The sequence below is a fragment of the Silene latifolia genome, chromosome Y, assembly GCF_048544455.1.
Source record: "Silene latifolia isolate original U9 population chromosome Y, ASM4854445v1, whole genome shotgun sequence".
NCBI classification, from domain to species: domain Eukaryota; kingdom Viridiplantae; phylum Streptophyta; class Magnoliopsida; order Caryophyllales; family Caryophyllaceae; genus Silene; species Silene latifolia.
The window spans coordinates 279,448,818-279,461,300 of NC_133538.1; the positions used below are offsets into that span (position 1 = coordinate 279,448,818).

The following is a 12,483-nucleotide window of genomic DNA, read 5'->3' on the forward strand; positions in this document are numbered from 1 at the left end:
TTTCAATTTCTAAACTAATTTAACAAAAAAAAAAAAAAAACGGCACTTACCTTTGTATGTAGCAGCGGCAGCAGGGGCGTGGTGGTAGCAGCGGCGTGGTGGTAGCAGCGGCGGGGGTGTGGTAGTGGTGGTGGCCGAATCGATTGAGTGTTGGTGGAAGGTTGATTTTTAGTTGTTTTGAGTTAGAGAGAATAGAGAGAATTGGTGAAGGGTTAGTGAGATAGTAGAGGCATTGTCGTCTTTTTTTTAAAAAACGTCGTCGACGTTTACTAAAACGTCGTCGATATTTACGAATCCTTTACTCTATATTACCTAAACTCAAAAAGACCATTCTAACCTCTCATCTTTCCCAACATCCCCCACCCTCTTGTTTCTTTCTGGTGGGCAAATTGGACATTTCAGTACCTCCTCCCAGAAACTAACCAAACCTAAAAAGATTCAAAATTGCACCACGTCCTCCTCGCGTTCTCCTCATGTTTTATCTTATTTTTTATTTATTAAATGAAAAAAAAACAGAAACAATAAGGAATCCAATCTTACGACTCCTCCGTTTCTCAAGCAACCCCAAAACGCGTCGTTCTATTACCATTTCCCTCCCCTTCTTCTCCCTCCTTCCACCGCCTCCGCCTCCGCCTCTCTCTCTAGGATTCTCATCTCAAATCCTCCATTCTTTCTCTCTCTATTTTTTTTTTTTGAAGAATTCACCCTCTAAAATTTAATTAGAGGTTAATTAATTCTTCATTTTTTCTATATTTTCATTGGAATATAAATACATGTAATTTTGTTTTATTTTTTTTGTTAATTTGTTTTCGAATTTTCGGAGGCAGAAGATGCCAACGTTCTCAGCAATACAGCTAGATCGATTCCTAGAACCTGGAGCAACGACAAACACAACAACCGCAAAAACGACGTCGTTAGAGAAGAAAAACGAGAATCTTCCTCTAGAAGATGCGTATCCGAAGCTCGAACGGCGCAATACGACGTCGTTGCCGCCATTAGAGGATTTCAAATCATCTTCTTCTAGAAGGTTCGACGTTCCGCAGCCGCATCCTCAGCTTCGTCGCCGTAACTCCGTCGCTTCGACGCCTCAATTCAGTCACGCGACAGTACGACCGCCGATAACTCCTGCGTTATACACAACACCGGAGCCGACGCCGTTACCTGTGTCTCCTACGTCATCGTTTCCGCCTTTTTCACCGTTCCTAATTAACCACAAGCGCCGTGGTCCGCGCCTCTCAAAGAGCTTTTCAGAACATCGCGTCGTCGACGCCGTCTCGTCGGAGGTCGGGCATACGAGGAGTTTGTCGGAGGAGAATGTTTCGCTGGAGCAAATCGAGGACGCGCTTAATGAGGCGGTTGAGAAAAGCAGTAGTGGTGAGAACGGTGTGGAAAATAGAAAAACGGAGAAGATGGAAGAAGAAGAGGCGAAAGGAGGAGTTGGAAGTGGTTTGGAGAGTGATGATTTCTTTGATCCACAGGAGTCGATGAGCTTTTCGAGCTCGATTGATACGGAGGACTGTGGTGGTGTTGGTGGTGCTGAGAGGTCTGCTAAAGCTAATACACCTATGGGAGAGTTTTATGATGCTTGGGAAGGTATACTTTAATTTATTTATTGTGTTATGTGTATATGTGTTAATTTGTTTTATTAATTGTCTACTCCCTCCAATCCTCTATTTTCTTCCTCTTTACTTTGGGCACAAGAATTAAGAAATGAAGTATTATATTGATAAAAAGTTGGGTGGGGTTTGGTGATAGGAGAGAGATGAATAATTAAGAGTTAAATAATGAATTGTGGGCCATAAATATTAGAGTAAGGAATAAAATAGGATTAAAAGAGTTGGGTGGGTGGGGTAATAGGAAAGAGGTATGAATAAAATAAGAGTAAAAAGTTACCAACAATAGAAAGGGGAAGAAAACCTGAATAACCGTTTTAGGAAATAGGGAAGAATATGGTGAATTGGAGGGAGTATTGATTATGTTTGAGCTACGTGTTATGTGGTTTAGATTAAATAATTTGGCCCCACTTGTGTTAAAAAGAACTCAGTAGGGTGTTAATACTCAATTGTACGTCTAGTGGCGGAGCCTGGGATTGAAGATAGGGATAAAAGACGGATTGATAATTTTAGGAAGGCAGCTCTTGTTATCTCCTCGCTCTGCTTAATATGTTGCACTGGCTTGTTTTTGCATAATTCTCTAAAATTGTACTCCCTCCGTCCCGGTCATTTGTTTACCATTTCCATTTTAGGGTGTCTCATTCATTTGTTTACCTTTGTATATTAGGCATGCCTTTGATGAGTTATTTGTTTATCAAATTTCATTATTGTACACTTTTCATCTATTAACACTACCCTCAAATGGTCCCCTCCCCCTTCCTTAATCTTTGTGCCAAAAGCAAAGGTAAACAATTGACCGAGACGCCTGGAGTACTTCATAGTGAATTATTGCCACGAGTCAGTCATTATGAGTCAATAATTCTTATAAATTGGTGATTGGTCAGATACTGAGAAAAGTGGTTTTCTGTACCTCACCGTTTTCATGTGTTCTCCATACTTCAGTGAAGTGTGAGATCAGCCGACAAGGGTGTAATATGAGAGTAAATGGACGGAATGCTGGTTTAGCACTTTAGAATTAGGTATTAGTGCATTTTCACCTATTGAGCCGATGAGAAGTGGTTTTACCATGCATTCTCATTGTCAATGATAATTTATCACTAGCATCATCGCAACTATCAACTGAATATTTTTCTTTGCCGTTTTATTGAATAATAAAGGATTGAATCTGGAGAGCTTAGTTACATTAAGCCAATGCTTTGTTAAAGTTTTATATTCATGCGATCGTATGAGTTCAAGTTTCTCAGATATCCCACTCTTTGAGCTCAGCTTGTCACTAAGTGTACGAGTCTTCAGAATTTTACCATTTTATCGTTGTTGCGATTATAGTTCGACACACTTTTTGGTTTTTAGGTGTGTGCACACGCATGTGGAATGTGTTATGGTGATAATGTGATATTAACAGGTTTCTGTTATTTCTTAATTATTTTAGAACTATCCTCTGATAGCGGGCAGCAATCCACACAACGCTCCTTAAGTGATGTTGAAACTGAACTCCGGGAAATGAGGCTGACCTTGTTGATACAAATTGAAAAACGGAAGCAAGTTGAAGAAACAGTACATAGTATGCAAAGCCAGTGGCAAATGCTGAGAGAGAAGTTGGGGACTGTTGGTGTGATTCTCCCAGCTGATTTAGCTGTTTCAGGAGAGGGAAGTCAATCAGATGTGAGTCTCACTGAAGATATTTGTCGACAAATCCATTTGGCACGTTTTGTTTCAGAATCTATTGGGAGAGGAATTGCTAGAGCTGAAGTTGAGGCAAAGATGGAAGCTCAGCTGGAAGTCAAAAATTTTGAGATTGCTCGTTTATTTGATAGATTGCACTATTACGAGACTATGAATAGGGAGATGTCTCAGATGAACCAAGAAGCTGTTGGTGAGTTTAGTTTTTTTAGTCTTGCTCACTTGTACTTTTTCTTCAAACACTATGTTTGGTGTTGATTGATCTTAGGTGGGCTTAGTTTTTTTCCTTGCCTTGTTACTAGCGGTTGATTAATCTGCATCCCTTTTTATGCCACTGCAACCCACGCCTTTTCTTCTCTTGTCTCCCTTTAATGTCACTGTTTTTATGCTTGAAACATTGTCTGATGCGATTTTTTGTTGTATATTCTGTTACACTGTGTAACTGTGACTGTGTAGTTAGGAAGAGGTGTTTTTTTTGGTTTTGATGTTTGAAGATTGTCTGCGTTTGTGGCTTGCTTAGTTTGCTGATTCTAGATCCATCAAAACTAACTGATGAAAACAGATATTCTTAGAGCAGTATTAATATTGGTGGGGTGGGATGTCTTCTTGAATAATTTAAATCTCTGTTGTGTAATGAAAATGTTTCAAACAAAGTGAAGTATCACCTGTTTAATGTCCTACAGCAGTATTAATTTTGTAGCCGAGGGATATGATAATGATAGTGACGGAATGCATTGCGCAGTGGTTTATACTGAGTTGCTAAATACTCTGCATCCTTGATGCTAGCCTATCTATGTGTTGTTGAAATTAGGGTTAAAATGTTTTTAGACTTTAGAAACTTCTATGCTAAACAAAACCACTATGGACCACCCCAGGTTACTACCGTCATAGCCATGAGCCCATGACTTGGAATGACCTGAATCAAACAATTATGGACCAGCACAGGTAACTACAAAACCAAAATGACTCGACTCAAAGGTAACCATTACCACAATAGCCCTTTATTAAGTTATCCAAAATGACTAGATAACAGCGCATCAGATACAGACCCCAATCCCCAAATATGAAATAATTTGGTTTGACACGCTGTCTATAACATATACATGAAATGACCATCTTCTGTTAACCAGACCCAGATTCAACCATATTATCTGTTTAATATGTCTAGTCTGTGCTTATTGTTATATGTATAATAGTCCTCAGGCAGTCAGGCTAGATGTCTGATTTCTAGATCACTGGAAGTTGTGACTTATGCGTGTTTTTTTTTTTTTTTTTTTTTTTTTTTTTTTTTTTCTCTTGGCCTATTTTTTTTAAGTGTAAAGACTAAAGGAAGAAATGATAACAGTTTTTAATTATGACTGGGTTTAGAAAAAAAAGTCAAGAGTGGTTATATTTCTGTTCGCCTATTGTTTTTGCTGTAAACAAAGCTACGTCGGGCGATTTTGTATGCTGATGGCGTTTGAACACAAGTGACGCTACACCTCAATAACTATACTGAGTGGCTTCTGTTGTGTGTCTATCACTCTACTGTATATCTTCTTGAAATGTCAATCTCAATTGTTCTCGTCCGGAGTTGCAGAAATTGCACGACGTGACAGGCACAAGAGGAGAAGAAGACAGAAGTGGGTGTGGGGTTCAATTGTGACAGCAATTACGCTTGGCAGTGCAGCTTTGGTATGGTCTTACCTGCCAGGTGGAAACACACCATCTACACTCAAATATGCTGATGCTTCTGAGCCCAACAGCAATGTGCAGTGATGAAACTCCTGGCAGAACTAGAATTATAATGGTAAGAAATACATACAAAGTCGGGTGTAGTGTACACTACATTTCTTATTTTCTAGTTGCTTGCGTTTCTATGCAGAATGTATAGTTCTGTTAAATAATCTGCATTTACTCTGAAGATCCCCCTTGCCTTCCAACATTGGAATCACTCGAAAAATTCCTTCATTAAGAACCTGAAGATAGCCATTTTCCCATTCTGGGCATTCAGGACACTGGACAGTGGGCTGAAATCCTTGAAGTATGCTATATTGCTATAGTAGGATTTACATTTTTGGAGCCCTTTTGATAGAGGGGACTAAATTTTGGTACACCAGCTGTCCGAGCAAAAGCTTCAATTTCTATTGATTTTTAGGTTTTAGCACCTGATGACAGCTGTTATTTCGTGCATGTTTGTTGCAGAATAATTCTCCACAGGTGATTATCTAGACTTGCCTATGTCCTATGTTTGGTACCTGGTGACATTGATATTCATATATTCATACCATACTGGTGCTCTTTGATGATGGTTGAACATGTGTTCGTAATAGGGACTCGATGAGCATTTTTAATATTTTTCATCATTGCGCTCGCTGACTCTAAATTAAGAAAATCTGATAACGTGTTTGTGTGAGCTTTTTTTTTTCTTTTTTTTTTTTGGCAATTATAAAGATAGAGAGTTTACATACTAAAAGTATGACTCACATGCATACAACATTATTGAAAATAAGAGTACCAACATCCTATGAAATTAGTACGATAGATGAGATGTCGGGTAACTAGAACATATTGGTGGAGTACGGTAGCTTGGACTTGAACTTCATCATGCACGACATCCACATGGCACGAGACTCCCAAAGATCATCGAGACATTTGCTCTGACGAGTAACGGAAATAAGACGCGCTTACGCCATGAGGACGTAGAAAGGGAAAGGCGGAAACAAGCCAATCAAACTTGCCTCTAAAGGAGAAAAATCTCCTACATCTTGAAGAACCAACTTGACAGACCAAAGAGCAAATAGATAGACCAAAACACAAAAAGCTCCTCAACCTAACGCCTCGCCAAAAACCCCAAAGGGAACCACCCTAGGATGCAGCCAACATACATAAACTCATTCCGTTCTTATTCTTATTATTATGGCTAATTATACTGGACAACATGAAAAACAACAGAGAGAGAAACAACGACATGAATGATGTGATTTAGACTACCGAAACTATCCAAACCAACACCTTATCAACCCAACTTAATCCAACCTGATCACACCTCAAAAAGACACGAACACGAAGACAAACCCACTCCATTCAAGAACCATGGCATCTCCACCAAACCCACCAAGGCAAGAAAAGAACCCGCCTACACAAAAGGACGCGACCATCATCGGCGACCACCAACGATACCCAGACGAAATCCCAACAACAACACAAAGAATCCTACATGCAGCCACACAAAGAAACGAAAATCCCAGCAGGAACCTTAAAACGCGCAAAATGGAGCCGATAGGTGGGGGAAGGGGCGAGGGGAAGGGGAACACCATATTACTCCAAGCTGCAACACCAGACAAAGACAACAAAGTTGGATTATGTCCATCCCAAGGACACGATAGGTGGGGAGGGGGCGAGGGAAAGAGGAACACCATATCGACCAAAAGAACAACAAACATAAGCCATCAAGACACAAGATGGGTTAAACCCATCCTACAGTCGACGAAAAACCGAACATACCTTCCGGGGGTGGGGGAAGTGGCCAAGTGGCCGGGGATCACACCCTGAAGCTGCATGCAAGACCAAATAAGGGGAAGGAAATGGAAGGGGAGGGATTTGGAGGGATCCATTTTCCCTTCTCCGAGTTAAATCAAAATCTCTCCACAATTAGTAAGATTTAGAGGAAAAATGTATCAAACATTCACACCTCATACCCCCTCCCCTTCTCCTTTCTCCCTCTCCCTCCCCCTCTCCCTCTCCCTTCCCTCCTTCCCCCTCCCCCTCCTTTCCCTCAACTTTTGGATGAGATTTCCCAAAATTAAAAGGCAGAACCTAACTCTATACAAAGGGATTACTGCCATTTGTGTTGAGGCCGATTATGGTTATGAATAAATTATGTGTTGAGGCAGAACCTAACTTTTGTGTTGAGGCAGAACCTAACTCTATACAAAATTAAAAGGCAGAACCTCAATTTACTGGTTATGAATAAATTATGTGAGTGATAGTGAATATTCTAAAGGCCGATTATGGTTTAAGGCCCTGTTCTTTTGGACTTAAAGTCACTTAATTTAAGTTCACTTCAGATCCTATAAGTTCAGTTTAGTTCAGTTAAGATCCTATAAGTTCAGTTCAGTTCAGATCCTATAAGTTTAGTTCAGTTCAGATCTTATAAGTTCAGTTCAGATCCTATAAGTTCAGTTCAGTTCAGTTCAGATCCTATAAGTTCAGTTCAGTTCAGATCAGATTAGTTTCAGTCGAAAAGAACAGAGCCTAAATGCAACGATAGGAACAACGAAAGAAAGACAAACGAAAAGAATGACACGGAGGATTTTTGGTGACGCGGAAAACCCGGTGTGGGAACAACCGCGGGGGGAATCGGAATCCCGCCAACTTTGCACTATAATCGATGTAAAACGCCCAAGTAAGGAAATACAAATGTTATGTTGCTAGATAATTATCGCTAATTATCGATGGATTTTGAGGAATAAAGTGTTGCTCGAGGTTACTGTTCAATGCCTTGAGGGTTTCTCTTCTCATGCTTATATAGTTGTTGGAATCAGACCTAGGGTTTTTGAGCTGCTACTACTTCTGTTGCTAAATTCCTGGTCAACTCCCTAAGAAATAGGGGTTAGTTGTTGACTTAGTCCTTATCTTCTTTTGCACGTGGGCTTTTCACTTTACACAATTTGTGCTTGTTTACTTTTCAATCCCATGGTCCCCTTTGTGCCACATCACTAATCCCATTTTCTTCCCATCTTCCAATAACCATATGCCACGTCGCCTAGTCCTCTCGCCACTTTCTCTGCCAGTAATATGGCGCCATGTCACAGGTGATAAATAGTATTTTTTATCCATAACAATTGCCCCCAAATTTCCGTCTCAAAGTATTTTTTAGGCGGGAATTTCTGTTTGCGATGCGGAGAACTGACGGAGTGTTTGCAGTTGTTTCAACTTCGATAACCTCCCACTTAATGCCCTCAACCGCCACATTCAATCCCCCACTCCCCCATAAACTCTCTTTTTCTCCTTTATATCACATCCCTCGGTTTCCCCACTCCCCTTCAATTTACAATCTCCTCCTAACTTTCCCCCTACTAACCCTTAGTTTTCCGGCCGCCGTTCAGGTACTTCGCCTTCCCTTCTCCTTTCTTCGACCTTCGTTCCTTATTTTTCTTTTGACATGTCTCAAAATACCGCTTCTTCGACCTCTGCCGCTGATCCCTTGACGCCGCCTGACCTTTTCCTCTCCGGCGGTGTCCTTTCCGCCAAGCATTCTTGTGATTCCGACTTTTCTCCAGAGGACCTTGCTTATATCAAGGAAACGTTTGGTTTTTCTGATGATGTGGTATTTCACATCCCAACCCCTGGCCAAAAAGCCGATTCTGTGAGGGAAGGGTGGATATGCTTGTACGAGTATGCTTTCCGTCTGGGTCTGCGGTTTTCTTTTCCTCCCTTGATCCAGGAGTTTATGAACCTGAATCACTTGGCCATCTGCCAAGTAGCTCCGTATACCTGGCGGACTTTGCTTGCTATTGTGGCTATGAATAGCCGCTTTGGCTATGATATCGGTCTCTCAGATCTCGCCCACTTGTTTTCGGTCAGGTCTCTTAGCCGGGGCCAAGTGACCATCCGAGTTCGGAATGGGGAGAAAAGTTGCATTCTTTTCCCGGTGAAACCTGATGACAACAAGTGGTTTACTCGTTTTATCTTTGTCAAAGTTGACACCCTTCCTCCTCCAACTGACTACATTGTCAGCGTCTGGCGGTCAACAGACGGTATTTGCATGCCCTTATTCTTGTGTATTTTCCTTTTGACGCTTATACTTCCTTACTTGGTGTTTTGTGCAGATCTGTGCCACTTGCCTCAATCCTTCGACGAAGCTGCGTCTCTTTCCAAGCTATTTGGTCCACCCCCTGAGCATAGGACCTTCCCCAATCTGGTTCAGGATTCTGCTTCTGTGGTGAAGGAAACAGCAGCTGAGGAGAAAGAACACTGTGAATCAATGTCGACTGGTGCGTTGTTCTTCTCTTTTGACTATGTTCTGTTTCTGGATATTTGATATTTCTGGTTCTGACTCGATCTTTGTTGCTTCCAGGCTCTGCAAAATCTAGAATTTCGCTGGACGATGTCCTGGCCCAGAGAGAAAAGAAGCGGGTCGAAGTTGCCCCCAAGCCTGCTGAGAAGAGAAAATCCACCCCTACCCCTGGTTCTGGACCTCGTCCCAAGAGAAGATCTCGTCTTTGTGGTAGGGCTAAGGAGCAGACTCTATTGAAGCTACTCCTCTAGCCGTGAGGCCTCCACCGCCGGGCACGGGCGATGCCGTCTGGGATCCTCCGGTTCCCAAACCTACTCCCTCGCTTCTCGCCCCGCCATGTCATCGCTTCAATCCCAGCGTCTGGAGCCGTCCCTGCTTCTGGAGCTGCTCCTGCTTCCAAATCCACTCCTGCTGCTGGGGTTATCGTTCTTACACTTCCAGATGATTTTGGAAAGGCTAAGTATGCGAGCAACCTGAGCTTAATGAACCAGATGCTACTTCCTGCTCCTAGGTCCGCGTTGGACAGCAGGGCCTTGCATGATTTGGTGGATCGTGCAGCGGAGCACTCCTTTGAGGTAAACGGATTATGATTGCTCCAATTTTTTTTTCTTTGACATTCTGCTCTGGTGCGACAGTCCTTCCAGATGGCTCTGTACCTGCGGGAGAAGGTGCCTCTCCTGGAAGCAGAAAATGCTAATTTTCAGAAGCAGATGAAAGAGGCCAATGAGGGCGGAGCTTAAAATTCAGCCGATTTAGACAAGTCCCAGTCTGCTTTGTTGGAGGAGGTCGCTTTCGAAGCATAGGTTGCGAAACGTCTTTCCGCCTTGAAGGGCGGATTTCGGCGCCCGAAAAGAGTCGCGCCGAGAAATGCGCCTTAGAAGCTGAGAGACGTGCCTCAGAGGCTGAGAAACGCGCTTCTGATGCGGAGGCTCGTGTTTCTCAGATCCAGGAAGAGAAGGCTTCTGATGTGCAGGATTTGAAAGAGACATTGGCGAATGCTCTGTCCTATGCTGCTCTGGAGACGAAGATCAAGTGCATAAAAGTGTTCCAGAATGGAGAGCATTCGGCTTGGGACTTAGGAACTGAAGAGGAGAGGCTTGCTGCTGATTTCCCTGATGGCCTGAACCTGGATGTGCTAGCGGCTTAGTGGAACCCGGTGTTGCTTCCGGCGATGATCCAGTCGAGGAAGAGGTGAATTCTCCTGCTCCTGACACTCAGGCTGCTGCTTCTGAAATTGTGGAGCATATTGACATAGATTAGCTTTTTCTGCATCTGAAAGACTCTTATCATGTTTAGCTAGTTTCTGGCCCTGCGGGGCGTAATATTTCGGTTTTTATTTTGAACAGTTTAATTTATTTTGGTCTGGTTCTGGTACCAGACGTATTTTGCTTTTGAACTTAAGTATTTTCTGGTGGATATATCTTTGTGTCGTACCGTTTCTGGTGCTTTGATTTGTGCATGCACGTCGTTTGTTTGGCCATCACTGTTTGATTGCTGGCTAAGGGGTCTAGTATGCCCACTCGTCCAGAGGAGCCAGGCTTGCGTGGGTGCTAATGCATCGCGGGAGGCTGGTTGTCCCGGTTGTACGTGCTTAGCCACGGACACACGCCTTCTGTAATGAATACAGACTCTGCTTGATTAGTTTGCATTTTATTCACTTGGCTTATTTGAAAGAGAGAAAATAAAAATAAAAAAGGGTTCTATACTTAAAACATTCAAAGTGGTTTTACAACTTAAAATTTGTTAGAATTAAAATACGAACAAGGCTGTTTTAGAACAAGAAATGTTGAATTCAGGAATAACATTTAGAACCAGAAAACATTCAGAGTCAGAAGATATTCAGATCCAGAAAAATATTTAGGGATAGAAAAATATTTTAGAAATAGGAAAATATTTAGAGCCAGAAAAATATTTGGAGACATAAAAATACTTAGATACAGAAAAATATTTAGAGCGTAAAATATTTAAGGCAATATCTAGAAACCTGGGTCGAGCCAGATCCGGTAGGCCGAGTACCCAGTTGTTGACCATCTTTGGTGACTTAAGTGAAATATTTTTTCAAGTGGGTGATATTCCAGGATCTGGGAACCATTTGCCCTTCCAAAGTCATGAGTCGGTAGCCTCCATTTCCAATCGCGCTCTCTACTTGGTATGGCCCCTCCCGAGTTGTAGGCGAATTTTCCCCGCTTTGGTTCTTGGTATTTTGGAAGACTTTTCTCAGGACCAGATCTCCCACCTGCAGGGTTCTTACTTTTACATTCTTGTTATAGCTTTTAGCTACAGTCTGTCGGTAGGAAGCCATCCTGATCTGGGCGTTGGTTCTGAGTTCATCTATCGTGTCCAGATTGCTTGCCATTTCCACCTGATTCCGATCTTCCGTTATGCATCCATATCTGTGGGTTTGGACCCTAACTTCGGATGGGATGAGCGCTCCTCCGAACACCAGTCAAGGGAGTTTGTCCGTTGCAACCTTCGGTGTGGTTTCACACCCAGAGAACCGAGGTAGCTCTTATGCCCATTTGCCCCCAATCTCCTCCGACTTCTTTTTCAAGTTTTCGACGATAATCTTATTCTTTGGATTCACTTGTCCGTTGATTTGGGGGTTCCTAGGAGTAGATTTCTGCAACGAGACATTCCACCTAGCACAAAAAGCACATCTTATTTCCAATGAATTGGGACCCATTATCACATATAATCTCATATGGAATGCCAAACCTGCATATGATATTGCATTTAATGAAAGATATCACCTGGGTTTTTCGAACTCGGGAGAATGATTCTACTTCTATCCATTTGGAGAAGTAGTCCGTCATGGCGAGCATATAGACTTTGTTTTTCGGTGCTCGGGTAGTGGTCCCACGATGTCCATTCCCCACTTCATGAAGGGCCATGGTGAGATAACCAGTGCGAGGCTCACTGGTGGTGGTTATCGTGGGCGTGCCTCGACAAGCGTCACATATTTTTGCGATTCCATGGCATCTTTGCGCATTGTGGGCCGAAGTATCTCCGCCTCGGTGCCTTGTTGGACAGGCTCTCGCCCCTACATGGTTTCCACATTCTCCATTGTGGAGAGCATGCAAAACGACCGAGACTCTTCCCAATCCAGGCATCCGAGGTAGGGTCGAGGATTCTGAATAGAACACCATCAATTAGTATGAATCTGGATGCTCTCATTTTAAAGCTCCTTAC

General features: G+C 42.5%; 1 protein-coding gene across 5 annotated transcripts; it reads left to right on the plus strand.

The window, feature by feature from the left end:
• The first annotated feature begins 496 nt into the window (after positions 1–496).
• On the plus strand, positions 497–10,712 carry LOC141634533 (uncharacterized). Of its 5 annotated transcripts, XR_012539264.1 has the most exons (6): positions 617–725; positions 828–1,593; positions 3,043–3,486; positions 4,873–5,082; positions 5,287–5,383; positions 5,478–5,667. XR_012539264.1 is itself a non-coding variant. In XM_074446668.1 (4 exons), the coding sequence occupies exons 2-4, from the start codon at positions 831–833 to the stop codon at positions 5,049–5,051; spliced, it is 1,386 nt and encodes a 461-aa protein (XP_074302769.1). In that variant the 5' UTR covers positions 515–725; positions 828–830; the 3' UTR covers positions 5,052–5,589. The 5 variants fall into 5 exon arrangements, 3 of the variants coding, with proteins under 3 accessions (XP_074302768.1, XP_074302769.1, XP_074302771.1); XR_012539263.1 differs by lacking the exons at positions 5,287–5,383; positions 5,478–5,667 and adding exons at positions 9,107–9,271; positions 9,355–10,712 and having other exon boundaries at positions 511–1,593; XM_074446668.1 differs by having other exon boundaries at positions 515–725; positions 4,873–5,589.
• The last annotated feature ends 1,771 nt before the right edge of the window (positions 10,713–12,483 follow it).

Excerpts from the sequence above, each read along its gene's own strand:
- LOC141634533 (XM_074446667.1), top strand. The coding sequence starts at position 831 with ATGCCAACGTTCTCAGCAATACAGCTAGATCGATTCCTAGAACCTGGA. Across the intron at positions 1,594-3,042 it reads GTTTTATGATGCTTGGGAAG|AACTATCCTCTGATAGCGGG; the intron begins GTATACTTTAAT and ends TAATTATTTTAG. Across the intron at positions 3,487-4,872 it reads GATGAACCAAGAAGCTGTTG|AAATTGCACGACGTGACAGG; the intron begins GTGAGTTTAGTT and ends CCGGAGTTGCAG.